General features: G+C 36.8%; 1 protein-coding gene across 2 annotated transcripts; it reads right to left on the reverse strand.

Moving 5' to 3' along the window:
• Positions 1–335: 335 nt before the first annotated feature.
• LOC132129339 (cyclic AMP-dependent transcription factor ATF-7-like) lies at positions 336–26,522 on the reverse strand. Of its 2 annotated transcripts, XM_059540891.1 has the most exons (12): positions 26,443–26,522; positions 15,380–15,451; positions 7,749–7,845; positions 6,212–6,342; positions 5,826–5,990; positions 4,844–5,001; positions 4,501–4,594; positions 3,275–3,394; positions 2,502–2,651; positions 2,154–2,342; positions 1,071–1,176; positions 336–993 (listed from the first exon to the last, which is right to left on the reverse strand). In XM_059540891.1, the coding sequence occupies exons 2-12, from the start codon at positions 15,425–15,427 to the stop codon at positions 758–760; spliced, it is 1,494 nt and encodes a 497-aa protein (XP_059396874.1). In that variant the 5' UTR covers positions 15,428–15,451; positions 26,443–26,522; the 3' UTR covers positions 336–757. The 2 variants fall into 2 exon arrangements, with proteins under 2 accessions (XP_059396874.1, XP_059396873.1); XM_059540890.1 differs by lacking the exon at positions 26,443–26,522 and having other exon boundaries at positions 15,380–16,077.
• Positions 26,523–26,621: the final 99 nt, after the last annotated feature.

Consider the following 26,621-nt stretch of genomic DNA (forward strand, 5'->3'; position numbering starts at 1 on the left):
TAAAATTAACTGCTGTAAAAAAAAAAAGCAGCTTATTTGTTTAATAATGTTTAAGGTGTTTGCAAACCAAATGTTATTACACTTTTGTTCATATAGCAGTACGTTTAAATGAAAAAAAGTGCACAATACACTACTTTTGAATGCATTACTAGTTCTGTGCATAATGCGATTAATCTCAGACAATAATGCGATTAATCGCCATTAAATTTTTTATCATTGCCCAGCACTATATATATATATATATATATATATATATATATATATATATAGTGCATCATCACAACTTCAAGATGAAGCCTGCGTGTGTGTGTGTGTGTGTGTGTGAAAAATATTGTGCACACATACACAAAAAACAAAGTGCACAGTCACTGTTCAGGCAATGTCCTTATTGCAGCGTGTGTCTGTGGGGATACATTTAATGACAGGAAGTGCTTTGCAGTCCTACAGCCAGTGGAGGAGCAGAAGGAAGTTGAAGGAAGAAGCAGGAGTTATAGAGGATGCAAATGAGAGCATGGTTTGGAGTCCAGCCCCTGTAGTCTATGGCATAGTGAACGTCAATCTCCTTAAGTCTCTCTCTATAACAGTATGTGTCCACAGTCCCAGTTTCATTCCCAGAATGCAGCTGATCTCCAGGCCAGAGCTTGATGGCATGAGAGAGAACCAGACCGAAGAATGGGAACAGAGTGCATTCTCCTCTCACAGATCTGCTCCTCTCCTGGGATGTGGAGAGTCCCAGGCAGACAGTTAGCTGCGCTCATCATCTGCTGGATGGGTGGGACTGTGTGGCCATGATGACGTGTGCCGGTCCACCACTCTCCCCCCGCTGGCTGCCCATACCCGCCAGCACTGACATGGCCACCGCCTCGGCTGCAGCACGGGAGCTCAGGCCATTGGGCCCTACTGCGGATGAGGGGCTGGGGGCCAGAGAGCTGTGCTGAATGACTGGTGCCGGGGAACCCGTGGGCTCAGATGTATCTTTCATGTGTTCCTCTCCTGAGAGACATTAAAAAACAAATGAAGGTTTGATCCTGCAGATGCAAGTGAAAGACCTAAACGTGAGCTCCACTCACCCAGGTAGACAGCTTTCTTCTGGCGGTTGGTGACAGGACAGTCTTTATGGGCTAACAGCAACTGTTTCAGATGCGCAACTTCATTTCGTAGATGAGACACCTCGTTCTTGTACAGATACAAATAGAGGAAGAAACTGGTGTGAACATCACACTTGGACAAAAACTTTTGTACCTACTACATTTCAAAGTACAATGCCAAACCATCAATGCACACAACAAAACCAATGAAGAAAAAAAAAACATAACAGTACATGATAAAAAATAAAATAAGGCCAGTAAAGGTAAAACTATTTAATAAAAAATATCTATATTTAAATAAAATAAGGGCAATAATTGTAAAATTATTTTAAAATAATTATATTTAAATGTAAAATAAACAAAAATAAAAAACAATGAAATAAAAACAATAAATAAATACATAAATTATTTAAAATTGTTATTCTTATAATAAATTATTATTACTATTATTATTATTATTATCAATGGTATCGATGATGAAGTCAATTTTAAATAATGCCAATAACCGTAATAAAATCAAATATCTAGTCTCAGGCTATGTTTGGAATGAGATATACTGCAACACTGCAGTATATTTTAAAGATATTAATAACCAGTGTGTGAAACAGTATGTTTGCAATAAAGTTAAACATTTCAGAGCACGGTAAGCAACAGGTTTGTTACATGATCTTATAACATTACATATTTATATCTTGGTGAGTGACATCCAGTTATGTGGGAAATAAACAGCCTTTTTTGCAATTTTTGGTGCAATTTTGCCCAAACAAAATCGATCTTAACTTTTGCCACACAAAAGAAAGACAACATCACAGTTTACAATGCTTTTGGTTCAATCTTGACTCTTTAGATAGAAGTTATGGACAAATGCACTATATTATCCACAATGCATCGTGGGATACAGAATCACACACCTTGATTGCATAAAATCTGGGATTTCCATGCACTGCATACAAAAACTTACATACACAGAGGAACCACTTTACACATTTCTCAAGATGCTATAAGCAATATATCAGTACTCATTCACATTTTAGATGTGGCTGAAAATCTTTCACACACACTAACCGACAGCGAGACGTTGAAGGAGGTGAGTTCTTCAGCCTTCTTCTCCAGAGAGCTGACCCATATCTTGCGTTTCTGTCTGCAACGAGAAGCTGCTGCCCGGTTCCGCTCCAGGAAGCGCTGCCTCCTCTCATCAGGGTCGTCATCAGTTGTCCTCCGCCTGCGACCTCCAGTGGGCTGAGCGGGTGACACCTGAACACAGCAGGGCAGAGTAAACAGGGATGTTGACTGCGCAATGCCACAGCAAAGTGAAAGATTGCTCCCTGACAAACATGAAGGCATCTGTTCAGGCATCTGTTGTACATTTAATGTTTGCACTCGACAATTCGAGTGTCAAAAAACACGCCATACCTGTGGCTGAGCAGGGGATGGGGCATCTGGATGCTGGACCAGCAGCTGGCTTTGCTCCACTCTCTGAGGGATCATCGCACTGGACCCCATCGCCACACCAAGACAACCCTGAGCTGCATACATCTGCTGAGACAATGCTGCCTTCAGCCTCTGAGAATAACAACAAATACACCATGGTAATGTGGCACAAGATGGCATTCTGTCTCATTATAAGGCAGATGTTTCAGCCGCAACATTCAATTTGATTTCTCCTTCATGTGGACTGGTGAGAGAAGTCATTTCAAAAAAATTCAACCGTAACTCAGAGAGAGAAATCATGTGACAGAAAGGAAATAAACGTGTGAACTTCTGCATTTATTTTTATGGGTCAGGACGGTCATCTAGGTTTTTTTTCTTTCTTCTTAATCTCGAGCAAGTTTATAACTCAAGAAACCGAGAAATGTACTGCTAAAGAAAACAAACATAGCAATGTTATTTTAGTATTATTTAAATACCACTATTATAGTATTTTACAGCCACCCACAAACTACTCTATTATAAAAAAGGTGTTTTTCTGCATATCCCTGTATAACAAGTGTATTTGAAATACACACTGTTAATTATAGAGCTGCTTTGTCCGAAAAGCCTGTGTTTGTTTGTTGTGAAAACTATCACCCATGTGATGTGCCGGATAAAGACTTTCAACATGGGAACACTAAAGGAAAGCTATGCATCCGAGCACACTGCAAAATGATCCACAGGATGGATTAGGAAGAAGACAGTTTTGCCCTCACCATCTTGGCCTCATTGTGGGGGTTATAACCAGAGGGTGAAGACGAGCCGCTGCTGCTGCCCCCTAGTGGAGGGCCGGGTATTCCTGGAATGTTGGGCACCATACACAGGGGCCTCGCCAGCTACACCACAGGGACAAATGCAAAACATAGACTCCAAAAATCAGAAATTACAGCTCACATGAACCACATTTTAAAAAGAGAAGTGGGTCATTTTTTAGCTACAAATGACACTGTGCTGACACTTTATCATTGGAAAAATATCACACAGTATGCCTTTAAAATTTAAATCACAGCAAAGTCCATTTATGGCAAGTCACGAGAATCTATTTTCTACAGCTCCTGTCTACTTGAATGTGATTGACAAACTGAAATCTCCATCTGTTTGTCAGGACAACATTTCAATAATATATTTCAAATCAATAGTTTCAAAAGTTTGCTTCTTTAAATCCATTTTACAGATTTCTTGATGCAAAGATGATACAAAAGACCTCTTTCACATATTATAAAGGCTGCTATATATTTTAAGACATATATACTGTGTGAGGAAAAATGATGGTGTGTTGTGTTAAATGTTTGTTTACAAATTTAATAATATTATTAAAATTATGTAAAGATGAAAATAATATTATCTGGGAAATATGAGTATTTATTCAAAATAATTGTAGTTACTGTGAAGTCTTATTTTAGTATTATTTATGTACTATTATATTAGTTATAAATATATCTAGAATTTATTTTAAAATTGGTTGTTTTAATTTAGATTTTGGTTTTAGTACATTTGTTTTGTGCTTAGTCATTTTATTTTTTAGTTCTATTTACTGTTATATTGTTAAGTTTATTAAAATAAAAAAAACTAAGTAATGTTTTAGTTTTAGGAAATCTTGGTCCTTTAACTAAAACATATCTTATTTCAGTTGGTCGCCAAGAGAACATTTCAAGGCAACAGTTCCTTAAGTATTTTTTCATGTAATATTTATGTTTGACTTGATTTCAGCTTTAATTAAATTTTAAAATATTTTAATAGCTTTAGTTTTATCTAACCCTAACAATTAATTTTCCACAGACCTCCCAGTACCACCTTGCAGACCCCAGTTTGAAAATCAGTTTTACAGTAAAACAAAAAGTCAACTGTCACAAACTCTCCCATTATTTTTACTTTGAGTGGGCCATCTCTTCATACTCCATATATTTATATTCAATGCTCAAGAGATACACTTCACACTTACAGATATTACAGAGGGCATCTGCATAGGACCAGGAAGAACAGGAACTGTTTGACCATTGGGAAGCATCATCATTGGGTACGGCACTGTGGGAGACCTAAAACAGAAGTAGAGAAATTTCAAGTTTGCACAAGCAGCAACAGCAGAAAGCAATGCACAGACTGAAGTTCCCCTCTCTTCCTGTCCACTAACTGGCATAAATGAGCCAGCTTCCCACGGATTCCTAAGAATTCCTACAACACCAACTTATAGCAGTGCAGTGAGTCATATAGAAATGAGTCACAGAGAATAAGCTGACGGCCCAAAACAACGGCTCCTCGGTGATAGGCTGTGGTTGCACTCTTACCCCAGTGTGCGGTTGGATGGTGGGGTGTGTGTGATGACGGAGGTAGGGGAGGGCATGGTGGGCTGCAGGCCGTCATAACCCAGGTGCAGGGGGAGGGAGCCAGGACGCACTATGGCAGGGGTGGGAGCCGAACTGAAGGCAGGCTTTGAGGGAGAATCCTGTAACAAGGATAATCAGCCAGCTAAGCACAAAATAATTCAAAAAGCAACACTGTTGTTTCCAAAAGAAATGTCATCCAGTCACGACTGTTTGTTTAGTGATGCAACACATCTAGTTCAGTTACTGCTAAATACGTAGTTTAGTGAAATGTACAATTATGGTCTGTACAGTGGCCAGTTGAATGCCAAATGTGTGCTAGCATACCTTACAATTAACCATTTGATATATTTTATATTCTAAGTATTCTACAAAAAGTCTTCAGACAACTAGCGATTATGCTTAAATTGGCATTTTTCAAATTTTTTCTTTTTTTTGTATTTGAACTAATTAAATTAATAAATTAATTTAGGATAATTAAGTAAATGGTTTAAAAAATGATAAGAAAATATAATTTATAACCATTTTCAATTCATTATGAATTAATTATTTAACTTAACGGTTTATCAACTAACCTGTTTTATGATTATTTATATCGTTAACACACCAAAAGAAGCAAAAAGCTCAATGTAAAATAATGTACACGAATTTCATGTCTTAGTATTTAATTTGTTCTTCTTTTGCAGAACTCGAGCTCTGATTATAAAACCGGATTATCATGTTCTCCATGATTTGAGAATGATCTAAAGAGTATCTAGTGCTTCAGTAGAAATACATCTGACTGTCTGTACAAAACATTCACACGATAAATGTCAGCATCTTTAATATTCACTTACAAGTTTCAAAATCATAACATTTTAAATCAGACAGATATCCAGTGTGGTTTCAGTCTTTTGGACTGGTATTTGGTTTCACTCTAGCAGTCTGGTTTGCATAAAGCATGTACCTTTCCTCTGCTTAGGGGCTCTTTGCTGCTGTCTGACATACTGGAGATGGAGTCAGGGCTGCTAGGTGGAGAGGAGTCCACCTCCACAGGGTCCTCCTCTTTCACCTTAACATCTGAAGGCGTCTGCAAACTCATATCAAGTGCTCCTGAATTAAGAGCAGGCAACTACATGGAAAAAAAGAGAAAGATAAATGAAGAATGCGACAGACAGACAGAGAGAGAGAGAGAGAGAGAGAGAGAGACGAGACGGTGTTAAACATGAGAACTGATAGGGAACTCTGCAGTCCATAAATCTTGAGTTTCTGGCGGCAGGCATCCCGAGCTCCTCATGTTTGGAGCACGTCTGACTGTATGACTGAATCCCTCCACCCTGTCCCACAGCTCACCGGGTTCTTGGCCCTCTTGTCCTCATCTTCCTGGGCCTTAGGGAGCTCCTGCTCGAACGAGCTGGCCAGCTCATTGAACAAGCCCACCTCTTCACAGTTTTTCAGGAAACGAGTGGGAGTCGGCGTCTGGTCTGGAGTAGAGAGCGAGAAACAGAGATCTCATGGTTTCCTTATGCAAGATGGCCTCAAAGACAATATTAACGGTTCAACGCAGCTGAACGGCTGTACCAGTACAAACCAAGTCTGCTTGCGATTTAACATGATAAATCTGGTTAAATCTGGAAGAGTTCAAGTCTGTTATTACATTTGTGTTTTTTTCCAAGGGTTTAATGTTACAAAAAAACAACAACATCACATTGTGAATTTTCCCCCTTAAAATTACCAGCTTACGGGTACTTCACTCCACAGCTATAAAGTAATTATATCAAATTACTATTGGCTTTGTCAGTGCCACTGAAACAAGCAAACTAGGTTACCATTACCCACAAAAGAAGTGATAAAACACATGGGGTCATGGACATAAATATGGGGATGGATGCTAGGGACATGCACCTACCAAAGACAAATTAAAGGATTAGTTCACTTTCAGGATAAAAATGTCCTGATAATTTACTCACTCCCGTGTCATCCAAGATGTTCATGTCTGTCTTTCTTCGGTCGGTTTTTGAGGAAAACATTCAAGGATTTTTTTTTTTCGCCCTACTCTACCTTTTTGAACCGGAGAACACAGACGAAGTGTTAACTGCTTGTGACATTTTTTAACAAGATTACGTAATGCGTGAATTTGCGGATACACATGATAAGCAAGATGAGCATTTGTGGTTATAAAGTTAAAATGGTTTCATTTTTAGAAAATGACTGATTGATTCACTAGATAAGAGCCCTATTCCTCGGCTTGGATCATGTAGAGCCCTTTGAAGCTGCATCGAAACTGCAATTTGGATCATCAGCCCATTGGCCACCATTTAAGTGGAGAAAAATCCTGGAATCTTTTCCTCAAAAACTTTAATTCCTTTGCGACTGAAGAAAGACAGACATGAACATCTTGGATGACGGGGGTGAGTTAATTATCAGGACATTTTTATTCTGGAAGTGAACTAATCCTTTAATAAATCACTACAATATTTATTTTATAATATAAAAATGCATTCAATATTTATATAATTTAATTAATTAATATATAAATCAATTTCATAATTGAATTACATCATTAAAACACACACACACTTAATCATAACCTTTTAAATGTTTTATATTAAAAATCTAAAATATATTTTAATTCAATTTAAAAGGTCGTTAAATGTACTATTATTTATAGTACAATTAATTGTACTATTATTTATATTATATATAATAATTAAATAATTACAATAAATTTTATAAATAAATAACAAAAAATTATATATTTTTTGGAGTGATTTTTTATACACACACACACACACACACTGAGATGTGCATAGTTATATTTAAAAAGAATATTTCTGACAACTGTGCACTGTGGATTCATACTGAATCATACTGTCTGCGTGTAAAGTACCTGCAATGATGACTGAGTCAGTTCTGGCGGGTCCAAACTTCAGCGTCATTTCATGTTTGTGTTTGTGGACAGCCAGGTGGTCCTCATTAGTGAACCTCTACAAAGATGAACAGATGGATTACGAGACAAATCGGACCAGAAAAAGAGAAAGGAGCATTCCAAGACCTCAGGGCAGAGACATATTTCAAGAGGAAGAAGAGGGAGTGGCATTGACAAGATTTGTCTTTCGAAATGTAGGCCAGAGAGGACTTTATAATGATCGTTTTTCACCAAGCCCATGCTCTACTCAAAGTCTCTGAGGTATAGGATGTAACTATAGAGTGTCAATGTCAAAGACGTACAGCAGAGGTGGATTTCAGCTTCACAGCTGACCTTTGTGCCCTTATACAGCCTCAAGGCTTACAACTCTTACTTTTCTTTACGCTTCCGTTCAGAAGTGCAGCTACAGCATTACACAGTAAGCATTAACTTCCACATTTGTCGCATAATAAAAAAAATAATTCCACCAGCTTTCATGACAATACAAAAACAAAAATACATTGTGCAAATGACAAAAGAATTAATGCTAAGGTGGAGTTCTCTGGTTTAGGACTTTGACCCAGTGCCCGAGCCAAGATGTTATGCATGCGATACACAACAGCTCATGGGCTGAGCAAACTACACAGATGTATTCAATTAACATTTATGACGTTTTTTTTTCTATTTACCTTTGAAACAAAACAGCTGTTAAGGTGGTAAAACTGTACGTTACAGATGCACAGCCAGTGAATCATGGATATTTAAGAAACCAGTATTAAAGATGCTTTTTTGAAATATGACGCATAAAATGTAGAGATGCAACGACTACAGTTTTCTTGGCCGATTCCCATTAAAGATTTTTTTTTGTAAGTGTGACCTGCCTTTAATGGTTTTTTTTGCTGATTTGTATATGCGGTTTATAATGGATAATTATAACTTTAACGGCATATACAAACAAAAATCAGCCCGAAATCACCATAACATGAGATCGACCGGTCAGTCATGTGGAAAATCAGCCGATTGGTCCATTGCCAAATGATGCGTTAATTTTTGCTATATAAATATACAACAATTCTTGAAAAAAAGTGTTTACATGACTTTTCATTTTCTTAGAAGCAACATTGTCATATTGTCGCTTATCGTTTTAATTACATGTTAAACTAATAATATTAATAATAAATTATGAAAAATAGTGGTAAGTACAAGATTAAACCGTGATACACTTTTGGTTATTATTAGTTTGTTTTTGATTCACTAAAAAAAAAAATCATAAGAGTCATTCTTTGATGAATGAATGATTCACCAAAAAAAAAAAGTTAATCATTTGGGAATAAGAATACTTGGGATGTGATGTATGTTTGATTCACTCAAAAGAACTGGCTTTTAAAAGTCATTCATCAAATCAGACTACATTGATAGCACTGTACATACACATGTACCACAATGTAGTCTGATTTAGTCGCATTTAATTCACTAAAAAGAACCAGTCATTCATTCAGGAACTTATTATTTTCTTATTATTAAGTTAATTGCTCAGGAATACACTGGACTGGAGTACACTGTTTACACTGTATGTTTGTGATTCACTAAGAAGAACGGACTCAAACTAGTTATTTGCCTGGGATTCGGACAACATTGGTTTCAGTGCATAGTTTGGATTCACTAAAACGTTTGACACAAAATAGTTATTTGCTCAGGAATCAGAATACACGGTTTATACCATGTTTCTGATTCACTTAAAAGAATGGAATCAAAAGAGTGATTTGTTTGGGAACTGGACACCACCTGTCAAGCTGTTATGTAATTGATTCACAAAAAATAACCGACCAAAAATAGTTATTTGCTTTGGATTCAGACTTTACTGGTTGTGATGCATGTTTTTGATTCACTAAAAAGAACCAATTCAAAAGAGTCATTGGTTCAGAAATTGGACTTCTGGTAAGCCCTGTATTTGTTTAATTCGTTAAAAAGAACTGGCTCATAAGAGTCATTCGGAATCAGACTACACTAGTCAAAATCATTCAGTTCACTTTGTTTTTTCTTTTTGATGGAAAGGTTTGCGGAAAATAACACTTTTTTTAAAGAAGCTCCTCAACTACTGGATCCTTGGTCTTTTCCAAAACAGTTTGAGCGGACGCAGAGCCTCTAGGATTAGCTTTTCCTCTTTCTGTGTGGATTTCATGACTCACTTCATGCTCAATGGTCTTCACAGTCTTCTTCAGACTATTTCTGCCTGCGTGTCACGGTTACAGTTCAGCCGTGGAAACATTCAAGTCTTAGATGCGTATTTTTAGATGTGCCAGCATCACCAATACAACAACTGCATGGCCCGTAGCTTCTTCCCCCTCGACTTAAATGACAACACAAGGCAGGGGCGGACTGGGACCAAAAAGTGGCCCTGGACTTTCTGGCCCACAGCAGCCCACCACATCAAAACGCAAACGCCCCTGTTTTGATGTAATTTATTTATTTGATATTTAAGTATACTGTTTGGGGATTTTAACCAATAGGGCAACTGATCCTCCATTGAAAAAAAATAAAATAAAATAACCTGCGTGCTGCAGCTGTTCATTTAGCGACTCCTAGTGAGCGATACATGTTCATCACGAGACAAACATTCTCCTAGAACTCACACTTTGCATTCAATTAACCAGTGTTGGGGAGTAACTAGTTACATGTAACTTAATTACGTAATTTAATTACAAAATAAATGTAACTGTAATCAGTTACAGTTACTAAGAAAAAATGAGTAATTAAATTACAGTTACTTCTGAAAATTTTAAAGATTACAGTGGGGATTACATTTGAATATTTACACACATCCACATACAGATGTAATTGATTTCTTTCCCAAATTGAACTGACTATTCTGAGACGTACGGCCCTATAATTTCCGCGATGCAGAAACATAGTCTGGTTAGTAGAATCCAGTCATAAAAACGGAATTGCTATTGCCTAACACGGACGGAATATGCCACATTTTGGACAAATATATCAAAAGTACACTTGAATCAAAGCATATGCAAAGTTTTAATATTTGCTATAAATTCAGAGACAAAGGTTACTGTTGTTAAACCATGCCACAAATTTACATATTTATTTATTTAAAAATAAATACAAATGGTAATCCATTTGCAATAATAATAATTAAAAAAAACATGGTTACTGTACTTTTACGTAATAAAAGCAGTTAATTTTTGTGAGGGAAAAACATGACTCATGTTCAGTATTAGGATTTTATATTGTAGTGATGCACTCAATTTGACATGTAGGCAATTTAGAAAGTATAGTTTTGTTAAATCTTGAGTGTTAAAGTCATGAGGTAGATGGATAACAGGGCAAAATAAAGAGACTGAAAAGAAAAAAGAAATGAAGTGAAGGTGAAGTTCAGGAGAGAACTTTTAATTATTTTGCATGTCCCCAAACTGAAGATTTAAATCTTTTTTTATATCAGGTCCATACAAAAAATAGTGTTGTCCATGAATTTGTTTGTATGAGTTTGAGATTTCCCGGTCTGAAATTTTATCCCAGTCCGCCCCATGTGGAAATTAATGAAGCAGACATGCAGACATGTGTTCAAATTTGATCATCTTAATTCAAGTGATGAAGGATTGTAAAAGTCTGACAGTATTGAGCACTGCTGTAAGGTTAAACCTGAATGGTGTAAATGTTTGAAGATGATTAACAGTTGCAAATAAACATTTATTGGAGATTTTGAAAAGTAATCAAAAAGTAATCAAAAGTAATTAGTTACATTACTTTAATAAAAGTAATTGAAAAAGTTACACTACTATTACATTTTAAATAGGGTAACTTGTAATCTGTAACCTATTACATTTCCAAAGTAACCTTCCCAACACTGCAACAGATGCATGAATATCCGGTAATATAAGTTCGTGATCCGATTCGTGAACAGATTATTCTCTTGAGTAAATCTTTTAAAATAATCATTTATTTTGTTTAACGAAAACATTGTGGAAACCAGTGGTTCACAAACTGGATAGATCTGAGGTGCAGGGCTCGCAAAATCGCTAGCCCGACGTCCAGGGGCTATTGTGTTTTGCAGTCGGGCTCCAAAATGTATCACTGCTCTTCCCGACGGGATATCGTGAATAGTGATTTAAAATTTGCGTTGTTCACTCGCTTGGAGGGGTGAAATGTATCGTAGTTGATCATTTTCACTTGTTTCTAAATCTTGCTGATTCAACTTTTTTAAACAATGTGCGCGTGTTCGAAGCTTGGGCGCACTCGTTCAAAGCACGCGCTGTGAGCAGCATTTCAGACAATGCGCGTACAAAGAATTAATTCATCTTTTGGGTACCCTAACTTCTGAATGAACAAATACACACACAATTATTTCAAAATAATTGTCTCTGCAAGTATTCTCGTAAACACAGTCGGTTATGTTTTAAGTGAACGTATACAGTGGCCTGCTGCTCAGAGAAATTGACTGTACCAGATGAATCGGTCTCTCTCTAAATTAGACGAAAATGCGCTTGTTTGCTGCGCGATCGACGCACTCATCCATTTGCGTAGAAAAGAGATGTAATATTATGATTTCCGTCAATTAAAAAAAAATATATATATATGTGTACCGGGTGGGCCGGCCCACATTGGCTAGTGGTGCTCCAGATGGCCAGTCCGCCCCTGGACAACAGCATGGCTGAAGCAAACACAGGAACTAATTAACACCACCAAACGAGGAGTGCAGCTAGAGTGCCTTATGTGCATCCAGTAGACTTTTTAGACTTCCTCTTTTGCAGTAATAGCTTAAGCTTGTACCTTCCTCTCAGAAAGAAGAATGTGACATGGGGAAATGCAAAAAATACAGCTTTTCTAGTAATCAAGAATGAGAATGGATAATGTTATTTAGCAGCAGAGTTTAGTATTAAACTGACATTACTTGGATCAATATTATATGCATTTCCAAAGACCTTGTTGAAATGTTTTTCATTTCATCTCATTAATACACGTCAACATAAAGGGGAAACATAGTTAGCTGAAATAACAAGTCAAGCAATGCATGAAGTAATGAACATTATTTGTCAAATGCTAAAGTATAAATACTCTGACAAAGTTCTTCCACCAGGACATGGTCATCTATACATACATTTTTTGTTGGCCTAAGGTTAGTACACATGCACCTACATGTTGAGCTGAGGTGCTCTTGCAGGCAAGAAAAGTTAAGAGCCTAGCTCACTTGTTTTCCTCATCTTTTCGCATTATTTTCAATATCTAGCAAAAAAATGGCCTTAATATACTGAAGAAACAGTTTATTACAGTCTTAGCTAATATTGCTCATCCCAATTGCTAATAGCTATTAGTGTACCTTAATTTACTGTAGATTTGAATGAAAAAAAGAATGAAAACCAAACCTACACTTCACTACAATTCAAAAATTTGTGCTCTATAAGATTTTTTTAATGTTTTTGAAAGTGATCACTAATGCTCATCAAGGCAGCATTTATTTGATCAAAAATTATAACAAGTAATATTATAAAATATTATTAGTATTTATATATCAGTTTCTTATTTTATAATATATTAAAATGACGTTTATTCATGTAATGGCAGAGCTGAATTTTCAGTAGCCATTACTCCAGCGTCACATTATCTTTCAGAAATCATTCTAATATACTGATGTGGTGCTCAAAAATTCATAATTTATTATTATCAATTTTAAAAACAGTTGTGCTGCTAATATTTAAATAAATAAGTAAAGCATTTGAACTGGAAATCTTTTGTAATAAATGTTCTTAAATATCTTTACAGTGACTTTTGAACAATTCAATACTTTTGCACCGAACAAAGTTTTTTTTTTTTAACTTACTGAACCCAAATATCTGAATGGTAATGCAAGTCCTGGACTTCCTGTTGTAAAAACGAAACCATCATCTGACTAGCAAGCACTAGCTAAAATATCAGACATTATAATCAGAGTACATTAAAAAAGGATTCAATTATTCTGAAAATAGCTTTAAAAAAAGCACAATCTCAGTTTCCTTCGGCGTGTTATTTTTCAATAACAGGTTGACAAAACAGAGGAGTCACGTGAAAATCTGGTTCACTGGGATGAAGCAAAACAATTTTAAACCCCTGTGGACTTCAGTATGACGCAAACAGCGTTTGGTCGTCAACAAAAGAACAATACCTCCACTAGCATAAACCCTCACTCCCCTCGTGAAGCTGAACACCGGTGTTAATAGAGCCAGACAGATGTGCCCAACCTGATCTCCAGTTCAACCATTATATATATAGGAGCGGAGGAGTCTTAAAACGGCCTTATTTTCACCCCAGGACAAGATACGTCATTACCACTTATGAATTAAGATATTCAATTTAGAAACCAAGATGCTTCAATGTACACTTCTATTGAACAGTTTGGGATCAGTAAGATTTCTGAAGGATCATGTGACACTGAAGACTGGAGTAATGTTGCTGAAACTTCAGCTTGCCATCACAAGACTAAAGAATGAAAAAGAACTATGGCATCTCTCCTCAAAATCCAGTACAAGTTGAAAAATTATGTCCACTATAATAGAAGCTCGAATCTTAAGTATTAGCAATAGTAATAGAGAGGTCAAATATCAAAACAGATTTCTCCTGCTCAAAGTCTGGCTAGGTCAGAGCGAGAAGTATTAAACAGTCAAGGTCCCTTTGGCTTCTGAGAAAGAAAAATCTGCAAACAACTAGCATAAATTATTCATCAAGTTCATGTTGTTCCTCTTAATTCGCAAGATTATGCCGCCAACGGTATGGTTAAATGATCATTGTTGCACTCGGTATTGGAGAGGCAATGTCTAACTGGTAAATTGCTTCATTCTGATCCATGCTAATTTCTCATGCCATTTTCTACGTAACTGCGGAGCAGAACATTCAGATCAAAACCACAAAATGAACATCACTGTCTCTGAGTAGGATGGGTCTCGATCACTTCCTCTTTCGGTTTTCAATGCCTTCAAAGCAGCACATGCCTCCAAAGCCACACTGTTTTTCAGATTTTTTCAGAAAAAATTCTGGTATTATGATCCTATATATGTATATATACAATTATTATTATTTATAAATATATTATTATTTATATATTATAAATATTTTTTAGATGTTTGTCTGTTTTTCCAACAAAAATTTATTTACAAATTTAATCAAGGCATACATTCTCTGTAAACAGTTTTATTGCCTTACACAATTTGGCTTGTTAGGTACTTTTTTTCCCGTCTGCAAGTTAATTGGAAGTGCACTTATTAGCATCAATAACCTCCTCAAAGCATCTGCATGGACTTTGACTCAAACCAGACAAGTGTAGATTATAACTGAGCTGCGATTACTCACTGGCCAAGTTTGTGAGTGAGTCAGACAGTGCAACAGACGTTAGCGCAGTTTCACAAGTGCGCTATCAGCTTCATCAGTGTGGCCCTGGGCTGCAGTGTGACAAAAACAACACGTTTTCAGAGCGGTGCAGCTGGCGCTCCTCCCTCCACACACACGCCAGGCAGACGTCTTGCTACAGTGCAGCCGAGAGGTCGATCACTCTTCAATAACCAGAGAATGGCCTATGAACCAGAAAAGAACACCCACACCTGAAACCCAAGACAAAGTGAAAGCGAACTTACCTGCCCACAGCCAGGAGCACTGCACACAAAAGGCTTGTCATCCCCCATCTTTGCAAAGGCTTTGCAGTAGAACTGTGGAAGAGAAGACGAGAACATTACTGAAGGGTTTTTCTAGAGGTTCAAGCCAGAAAAAGTTCTACAGCCTTTCCGAGGGATGATTCAGCCTGGATCCTTGCTCATGCATGTTAGTATAGCGACACACTACAAGTTTCCTTGGTGATACTTCCTTCACACTGGGGGCATCTGCCAGACCAATGATAGGTGGAGTTCGGAACTTGCTCAAAGCAAAGTCTTTTTAGCCCCTCCTCTACTTTCCATCATAGTCCTCCTGACACCATCTCCACAAAGCTCTTCTGCGGCGACGACTCTTGTGCCACTCTACACCTTTGTCTGCAGTCATTCTCTGAACTCCTCCACCTGATTCTCAGGCTCAAATATCAGCAAACCGCACTCCCAGACGATCATCGCTTTTCACAGGAACTCAAGACATCTACACAGACATCAAGAGGCTGTGCTGGAACCGTGTTGCCAGACGCCGGGACCCAATTTATCTTGGAGATAAGATCGATTGATTGCTTTCATCCAATTCAAGAGGGTGCAATGAATGTAAGTGTTGTAAAAGAGGAACGGACAATGCAATAATGCTAATTCTGAAGAGACATGTCTGGAATGAGCCGCTATGATCCAGGGGAATGGCATGCGTGTGTATTGGCTTGTCATAGACAAACCACTGCAGTTATTCCAGACAAACTGCCAGCACCTCCCATACAAACACACATGTTCGTCATTACTCTGAAATCAAATGAATGCTAAACTAAACAAAAGCTTCTGGACTCTGATGGATCCATGATATGGTCAAAAATGGCTGGGCGGCTAAAACTTACACAGGGTTTCCACAAATTCCGATCAATTACTTTTCAATTACTTTTCCAGCTGTTAATGATTACCAGGCCTTAAAGTCAGCATGACATGAAAATCCTTTCTTTTTTAAAAAATATAAATCCTAAGACTTCTCTCTGGTGATGTTTGAAGGCCTTCTCCCAAAACAAACAAATAAATAAAATAGTAAAATAATATTTTATTTTATTTTTCAATAACCCATTCTACTAGTTTCATCACAACAATATTTTAAGAAGGATACACTCACAAAGAGCAATTTAATCAATTTAATTTAAATCCACCAACATAATATATGGCAATAAACAGCAATATTTACCTATACATAGCTGCATATTTACTAAAAATGCAACAAGGTGGTTTTTAAAACCTTTTTAACTGAAGTAAATGAATCAGTGAATGAAAGTTTTAAATCAATTCACAGTTTAAGGTCATTTACATAAAGGTATCATAAAACTAGCAACATTTCAAAGTTCTTTGGACTTATTGGTCAAATAAAGGGCATTAAAGATCATAATGGTGCATAGTTTTAACAGAAGAAATATATTACAATAATCAATATATTGCCCAGCTCTAGTTTCAAATACTCTAAATTGGGAAACAATTCAAAGGAAACGGTTACTGTGCGTTCAAATCAGACGCGACTTGCGCAAACAAATTGTGCTATTCGCACGTAGTTTGACGCTTGAACATTTTGAGTTTATTCACTTCCTTCATGCATGAAATTCGCTTCATTTGTGAGTGAAATTAACTTCACACCAGACACGAATTTGAGTCATGGGAGGGGCATCTGCCAGTTGAGTTCACGCAGCATTGTGATTTCAACCACCATTTATTCTGATAATTGTAAAAAATATTACTGTTATTGTGTCAGGAAATGTAGTTTTAAAAGTATTTCAGGCAAGAACGTAGTCGTTTTAAACAAAGATGCGGTTTATTTATAAAGACGGCGCCTATAAAAAAAATGTGTTTTGCCGATTTCGGAGACAGTCAGTTCCACGTGATCAGCGCAGCTGTAGCGTAGGTGTATCCACCTAGAGCACTCCCAAATCAGCTAGTCCTTCTGACATTTGCCGCTGGCTCTGATCATAGGTGTGATCGACAAAGGACAAAAAAGCAGGAAACTATATGGTGCACTTACCCCACCACCCACCACACGCACACAGTGACAATTTATATAGTATAATAATAAATTAATAAAAAATATTGTGCTTGTTTTTTGTTTAAATGAATTTATAAATTAAATAATTAAAAAAGGGAAGAAAAATTTAAATACACATCTAAATTAAATGATTGAACAAAAAAAAAAATCATAAAAGGAGTACATGTGGGAAATATGCTTCAAAGACTGGGCAAAATAGGGATGAAATCCAAAAGATCTGTCAATAACTTTCTGCTGACATGCACGAAAACTAGCCATTTATTGGGCATTTCTTGTCCTACCAGATGTTTTGTTTTTCCTTATTTCTATGGTGTCCTTTACATCTATTAAAAATAACATCTTTATTTGCCTCTATATTTTTGAAAGGTATCTTTTCTTGTGTTTTTGTTCAGCCATTTTGTCAGTGCTTTATTATAGACTTCTATGATTGCTAATTAGCAATAAAAAAAATTGCTAATTCACAACAGAAGACGATTATTAGGTTGAACATTGAGAATACGATTCCATAGGTTATATTTCAGCACGAATTTTGCGAATGAACAGCGACTCTTAAGTAGCAGGTAGAACGCGTTCATGTCAAGTAAAGTTTTTGGGAAAGGCTCGTGGCGACCGTTTATAACCTTGCACGTTGAGAGCGCTCTTCAGAGCTAAGATACATATCGGGAAACTCGACCCAGATCAGATTTAAGCATTCATTAAAGTGAATCGCTTCAAAGGAGTCATTAGTTCGCAAATCGGACGCGTCATTAGTGGACAGATATGCTCATATGCTCCGTGCATATAACGTTACTCCCAAATATATTTTTAGGTCGCACAGATTAAAATCGTGCTGCAGGATGTCTATTCGCATCTTTGCATTGACTTAACATGTAAATGTTGGAAGGTGGAAGTCGTGGCCTAATGAGTCGGACTCCCAATCGAAAGGTTGTGAGTTCGAGTCCCGGGCCGGCAGGAATTGTGGGTGGGGGGAGTGCATGTACAGTTCTCTCTCCACCTTCAATACCACGACTTAGGTGCCCTTGAGCAAGGCATCGAACCCCCAACTGCTCCCCGGGCGCCGCAGCATAAATGGCTGCCCACTGCTCCGGGTGTGTGCTCACAGTGTGTGTGTGTGTTCACTGCTCTGTGTGTGTGCATTTCGGATGGGTTAAATGCAGAGCACAAATTCTGAGTATGGGTCAACATACTTGGCTGAATGTCACTTCACTTCACTAAATCACTCGCGCTTAACGCTTCATTCGGGTCTGGTGTGAACGCACCATTACAGTGGCCAGGTGGATTTAATGTACACTGATTTATTTGCATACTTATTGTGTTTATGTACATAGCTACAAATATAATTGTATAACACTGTCATATTAATGTTTTAAATCATTTTTTTTATATTATATTATTTACTGTTGTTTTGTTGTTGTTGTAATATCTGCAATATCATGCACATTAAGCATTGGGCTCTGAGAAATGCAATTTTTTTCTGTTGTACACTTTTTGTATTTATTTGAACTTTGAATATAATTTGAATATATAGTTTTAACATAGCAACAATATAAAAGTAAATCTGTGAGTAGGTGGCGGCAAGTTACTTACTATCTTTAGAGTGAATCATTAAAACATTCATTCAAACTCTCGATTCATTCAGTGAGGGGAATAAAGGGAATCATTCACTTGACTGACATATTCAAATCCAAAACTTCATTCAATATGAAAGGCTGCTGTGTAGTGCTCGTAGAGGACACTGTTCTGCTGTAGCTTTGTTTGGACTCTTCATCGAAATGGAGTAAAAAAATAGGTTGTATTGACAAAATAGGTACAATATTGTGTTTAAAACACAAAATTTACTTCTTGTCATATTGATTTTATACTACAGTTCAATAAACATTTGCAATGGTGCTGATATTCAGGAAAACAACACTCTTCCTCGTGTGATATTGCTTAACTGTATGTCATTTTATAATCGCAGACTAACACAAAATGTGATAAATCTTACAAAACCAACAACCTTATCAATGACACACTGTACATGAAAGACAAAGATGGAAATTTGTTTACAAAAACAATACATGACAGAAAATTAACAATTACAAGGGACAAGAGTAATATACAGTGATCTAAACAATTGTCCCTAACACATATTATTCCTATTATTCTCTCCTAATAGTAATAACAATAACAAGACCTATCAGTCAGGTACAGGCTAGTCAGACACATTTAACAGTTACTTTAGAAGGCCGGTGTATAAAGTTGCTGCTGCCTTTCGTAATGTGACCATAAGTGAATAAATATAGAAGAATATAATGGTGGTCGCTAGGATGGCTCATTTATTTGGTTACAGATCGCCAGTGACAGGCAGACACATATAACGGTGTCCTGTATGGAAAAGATTTTACCCCAGCTGACATAGTGAACACTGAGCATCAGCAGCTAATGAGGCGCATTGGAGTGACATCAGCTCCTCTCTTCCACTGATTAGCTAGAGGACCAATGAGAATGCTTAAGCACACTCTGATTTCTCTTAACTGCAACATTTGGAAAAGCAAGCGCAGAAGTTAGAAACAAGAGCGAAGGGAAAAACAGCATAAGCATATAAAAAAATACAAAATATGAACAGAAATTGTCTGAGCACAAAAAAACAGAAATATAACCAAGGGAAACATGATTTTGTGTGCAAGTCGGATAATTTTGAGTGTAATATCTACACTCTTTAAAAACCAACGCACCATGCATGGAGAGGCTGGGAATTTTGGAAAAAGTAACACGTTCATTAAATTTAAATGGAAGGAAGTTTCATTAAACTTTCAACATGCCCCACCAGCTCTGAATGACGTCTGGTGAGTTACACAAAACTACCAACGCAAACAAAAGGTGAAGAAAAAAACAAACGTCTTCCTTGACTATAACAGCAGGGATTTAAAAGGATAAAGCTTCTACATGTAATCTGTAAAAATTTAAAAAGCCATTTAGAATGACAGGTCAGCAGGCTGAGACGCTGCTAATTTAAGTAACATTAGTGCTGTAAAGTTTACAGCTAACAAAAGCAACTGCTCTCAAAGTGCCAATGGAGAAGAAATACAGGCTACAAAAATGTACATATTTAAAAAAAAAAACTAAATTATTCAGTGGACTGTCTGAACGAATAGTCAACTAATCAATGTGTAATGAGGCTGGTTTCAGCTGCAGTCATATGGGCATGCTATTTTTAGGGGGCCTTCACAAAATAAAATACTTTATTACTTCAAATTACTGCATTAAAGTACAGGTAGACAGAGCACAAAAGAACGAAACAGAATGCAGTGGCCTCAAAAAAGGTTTTTTTAAGGTTAACAGGACTACTCTTAAGTTCAGGCCACCTTAAAACACAACACGTGTGGGAGGACACTCAAAAAACACTGCAAGATGTGACACAGTGGCTATAAAACTATCTAACTATAAAACAAATTAAAATATTAAATAAAATAAAAAACTACAATTAAGATAGAATCCTGCAACCCTAAATAGGACAATTTAGAAACTGAATTTTATTAAAAACCAATGTCTATATATCCTTATGTCAATTGTGTTCAAGTGTCTTGGATGGAAGGACATGCGGTTATAAACTGAAATCAGCAACCACTGCCAAGACCCTTGTTCTGTTTTCCATAAAGAAAATAACTGCATCTTGTTTCCCCCGAAAAGCCCTTCCCTTTACAGCCGAGATCAAAGTGGAGTACAAGCTAAGCAGCTTGATTCCTTGCAGACCTCACATGCTCTACAAGTGAGCCAACAGCTTGGTGCCAGAGCTTTCAATCTGGTTGCAATACACACAGACAGTTTGGTCAGAGAAATGCACGGAGAGAGCATATACAAATGAGTACCACCCATTCATTATCCCCTTGGTGAAGTGTCCGCATCTCAGTAGGCCTCAAACTAAGGGAGCACATTCATGGAGGAGTCTGAAGTTTACCATGGCACAATAAATCAGCCGAACAGAGAACGGGCTACCTGCATCAATGTGTGCAACAACTGACCATCCAAAGCAAAAATAGAGCCTTGATGGATTATTCACAAAGACATTCTGAAGTAATCTAAGACCACTAAGATTAAGATTAAGTTTGCAAAATAAAAGCATAGGAAGCATGTGTAATTAAAGTCTAAGAATGTTTGTACTTTTTTTCCAACAAATCCTTTGTCTTCTCAAACATCTCAAAAGAGTCTCTGCATTATAACCGCATTATAATAATAAGTGGACCTAAAAATATGAAAAACAAAATTGTGATGCACTGAAATTTTAGCAACCAAAAAATTATAATTTTTTGGTTTTGGCTGAAATGGTTTTGTAGGGCTACAGCTATTGACAAAACAGTGATGTTTAATTAGCATTTTGCAATTACATGTTTTAATTGTATCAACAATTATTTAGTGCACCCAACATGTTTAAACTAGCAGGGATGCACTTCACAGTAGGCAAATTAGATGCTAAAGTAACAATAAGTAAAAACTGTTATGCTGAAATATCGAGAAGTGACTCATTGCTGAAGAACATTACTACAACGGCACTCAAAAAAAAATTGTGTAGGACTTAACTTTGAAACAATTTTCACTCATAAATTGCTAGTAAATTTCACAAATAATTACGAAGAAATGGTAAGTTACACTCTGAAGTATAACTGAAAAAAGTAATTTATTGTAAAACTTACTCCAATAATCTTTGTTTTATTAACAACTTCAAAAAACTGTTTTACAATTTTGTTTGTCACCAGAGAACATGAAACCCTAAACAGCATACCAACTTTAATTACCCAGTTTCCCAAAATCAATTACCCAAACTTAATTTTTGGTCTTCTACATGAGAATCCCAAATCTCTGCATGAGTGCTAGCTGCTAGGCCACGGCTCTGACAACATCTGCCATCTTTGATAGCACTACTGAAGATAAACTGAACAGCTGGGTTTGTCTATCATCAATTATTTAAACAGGAAGACAGCTGGCAGAACCAGCAGTCCACTGCTTGAGTTTTTTACAATGTAATGGATTGAAGGTTCCCACACCTTCTGACCAATGGATTTTAATAACTTTTGCATTTACATTTATATTTGCATCGAATCATCAAGAGGACACTTTCATCCCAAATTACTAACATTTTTTTTTTATTTAAAATTATTTTATTAATATTTAAAATTAGATTTCAATAGACTGCATTTATAAAAAATAAAAATATTTATTTATTTATGAGCTATGAAACATCTGAAAGAATTATATTCACTATAGGAATTTCCAAGACATTTTAAAATGTCATCAACTTCCCAGACTTTTCAAATTCACATTTCCAGATTTTTTTTCCATGACTGTGGGAACTTTTTTTTTTTAATGCCCGTTCCTCAGGATCAACTGGGTCTTGGTGGTCTGACATGGGGACAACCAGCATCCTGCTGTTAAATTGGATTTCTCCTATTCAGCAGGTGGACGGTGTAGCAAGGTCCGGCTATAATCTGCCTCAGGCGTGCACTGTTTGATGCTGTCTGCTAGGAAACTGAGAAAACAAACTGTATTAATAGCTCCAGCTGAAGCCAAGAATGAGGAATCTGGAGAGTGAGCTGCCAGAGGGTAAGGGAGACCCCACAAAAAGGGAGCGATGGAAAAGGGTGGGTGGGGGTTGAGAGCAGAGAATGGAACGAATGCTTTTGGAGAGTGTTCGGTAACTCGCAGGTAAAGGCCAAGGGTCCTACGGATGGTGTTGGGGACGGGAGATCTATGGTGTGGGGTGTGTTTAATGGTTGAACTGGATTTATGTAACCTTAGTGAACCTGAGCTTTGGAAAATGGAACAAATGAAACTTTAGATCCATGTCTGGATGACTGCAGTGTGCCCGGTGCTAAATCCATGGTGAGGAAATACACAATGTAGCCCAATACATTTCCCTTGGCCTGTATTCTGCTAGGAACAATGTAGACCCGAAGTCCCCCTCTGTAAACCCATAATCCTCATCAGATCAGTTTATACTGCAGCTGCAGTAAATGTTGGACATGCTACAAGTCAACAAAACAGCAACAGTGATTCTTCTCTCCTGCATACATAAATAGATCAAATGTCCACGATACATTTGCAATAATTTTGTTGGCAATATAATATTATGCAAAACTGATTCAAAATTGTCTCATTTGCACCATTACTCAAATAAATTGAAGTCATTTAAAAGTCATGTAGTAAAACCATATATAGCTAAATATGCAGGTATAGTTAATAGTTATATAATTAGTATATTAATACTTTTATTCAGCAAGGACGCAATGAAATGGTAAAACATGACAGTAAAGACATTTATGATGTTACAAGAGATTTAAATTTCAAATAATGCTGTTCTTTTTAACTTTCTAGTCAGCAAAGAATCTAATTGTCCTACAAAAAAATTCAGCAGCACAACAAATTTTCAACATTGACAATAATAAATGTTTCTTAAGCACCAAAAAAAGATTATTTAAATGATTTCTAAAGGGTCACGTGACACTGAAGACTGGAGTAATGGCTGCTGAAAATTCAGCTTTGCCTATTTTTTAGATATATTAAACAGTTATTTTTAAATTGTAATAATATTTACAATATTACTGATTTCACTGTTTTTTTTTTTTTCAATCAAATTAATCTAGATTTCTTTCAAAAACTTCTTTTTCTTTTTTTTGCAGAGCCAAAACTTTTGAACACAACAATGTATATAAATTAAAATAAATGTTGTGTTCCTGTATTATAAAACAGTGTGAAAAAACCTCTCTTCTTTATTACTATCCAGATTGTTCACCATATTTTACTTCTTGCATTAAACCACAGTGTATGGTCAAAATGATGGTTCCTATGATTTAACTGCAAAAACATTAAGCAATTTCAGAGCTAACAATCATCAAGATTATATTAAAAGGTTGGGGGGAAAATCAAGATGTATTGCTGTCAGCATGGCAATGTTCTAAAAAAAGAGCAGCTAACTACATTATAATAGACATACCAATTCAATTTTGACATATTCTGCTGGTTCTCTACCATTACAGCACCATGATGGCATGCGAATATCATATTTTAATGATTCCTAAATCTGAGCGATCCATCAAGCCAGGAGTGCTTGCCAAAATCTGACGAAAACAGCCACCCACATTGTCCATTCATTATTTCTATGCAGTATCTCCCTCAATCTTTGCGAGCTCTCACACAGCACTCCATGAGCAGAGCAGACCAAATATTACATAACTTTAAATGAGCACAGTTGCCCGGAATCAACTCAAGCACAGCTGGCAGTTTACCCTTATTGTCTGTTTTATTTGAGCAGTCTGTTATTTGGTCTGCTGGATATTTGAAACAGTGTTATTTGGTCTGCTCTATTACTCTATTGTCACATCCGGGCAACTATCATCATACGCTGTCAATTATTATATCCTGTATACAACCGTTGCCAGGACAACTTACATAATCATAACATAATCTTTCATTCTCAGTTCTGACTTTTAATGGTTAGCATGGTTCAACAAATGACCTGGCATTCACAAACAGCGCCCATTTCATCATATGAAGATATGAAGTTCCTTCCTGTAAAATGTCTTCACTTAACACATTGTGAATCTGCCTTATAGCAGAGGTGAAAGTAACAAGGCTACGAGCTCTCATTAATCAAGCTGCTAGGAGGCAATTACTGTAACAGCTGCAAAAAAATCCTCACTAGTGCACAAGCGAATATGTCTGCTGAGAGGATGATGTATTATATGGAGACGTACAGTCATTCCAAAGAGTAACATTACTGGAATTCAACAAGTGCCATGAGAAGATGACCTATATCTACAATTACCATCCTCAGACATTCAGCTGGTGTTTACAGGCACTCTCGGATGAAATCAAGTTGATTGTTGTCAGTGGTTTTAGGATGCCTATTTTCACACTAGATTATGCGCATTATGAGCAAAGATTATCTTATTTCTTTAGCTTTATTTGGAATCGGAATCATCTTGGCAAACTGATCAACAGCAGGTGCTTTATATAACATAGTTATATGGCCAACAAACAAGACATCATAATCAAATATTGAATATTTAAATTGCAAGCAAATTTTGTGATTTATAATTTTGACATTTGTGTGGGGTTGACCTCTTAAAAACATATTCCTTAATATAACAGTAATTACGGCAAAGCACCTTTTATAAACCTGTTAAAAAAAGTTTTTATGGAAATGTGTACTAAAAACACAAGGCACGATTGCAGAATTTGTTTTAAATACAGTTTTGGGACACTTTAATGTGCAGTTTCTACCTTCTTTGTTGGATTGCTACAATACACCAAAAAAAATTACGTTCATTTCTAGTGGCCTCGCCGAAAATAAACGTTGCTAACTATTTAGCAAACCCATGCTAGCTTGGTGTCCTGCGAACATGCCAACTTTAAAGCCAGCCCTTTCCCGCATGTGCCCGCCCTACCAGTGTTCTGATTGGTCACATGAGCGTCAATCACGAAAATCGAACTGCTGTTTGGCTACAATAAACGTCAATCACGATTATTAGTTGCGTCTCATTGGCGCACGGAAATCCAACTCAAAAATGGTTTTAAAGCATACAGGCCGCTCAATCACCCCCTCCCCCTCCCGCTAGAAACAAAACTATGCAAAGAGCACTTTGAAGCAAACAAACTGACCGTGATATCAATTTTGTCATTTTACATAAGCAAATAAACGTATATACTGACACAAAATTAAAATCTCTATAGTATATTGTAATATGGCACATACATATACAAGATAATACATGACGCTAGGAGCAGTTTTCTGTGCCTAAGATTTTCTTCTCTCGCTTGTCAAGGGCTCTGAGCGAGCCGCGGTTACGCGCAGACTTCGGCTGGTAACCCACTGCCAATCTGACAGCCTCACAGTCTCCTCATAAAAGTTACTCTTGATCACAGACAAACCTTGTTAACGGATATAAAAACAATTGGACACTGTTTCAAATTAAGACAATCATCGATTCCACATTTTTTGACAAAGGAAGAATGTTTAAAAACTTACCACAGCGCCCCTATCCCACTCTCTCTCTCTTTCTCTCACGTTCTCTCTCTGGAATCTGACACGCCCCTCCCGATGAAGTATCGCGAGATTTTGGCGTCACACTACCCCGGTCCCTCAACGCTCACCTGGGGTGTTCAATATACACACAGGTGATTATTTTTTTCCCCTGATTCTTTCTG

Source organism: Carassius carassius, chromosome 46 (genome assembly GCF_963082965.1).
Source record: "Carassius carassius chromosome 46, fCarCar2.1, whole genome shotgun sequence".
NCBI lineage: Eukaryota > Metazoa > Chordata > Actinopteri > Cypriniformes > Cyprinidae > Carassius > Carassius carassius.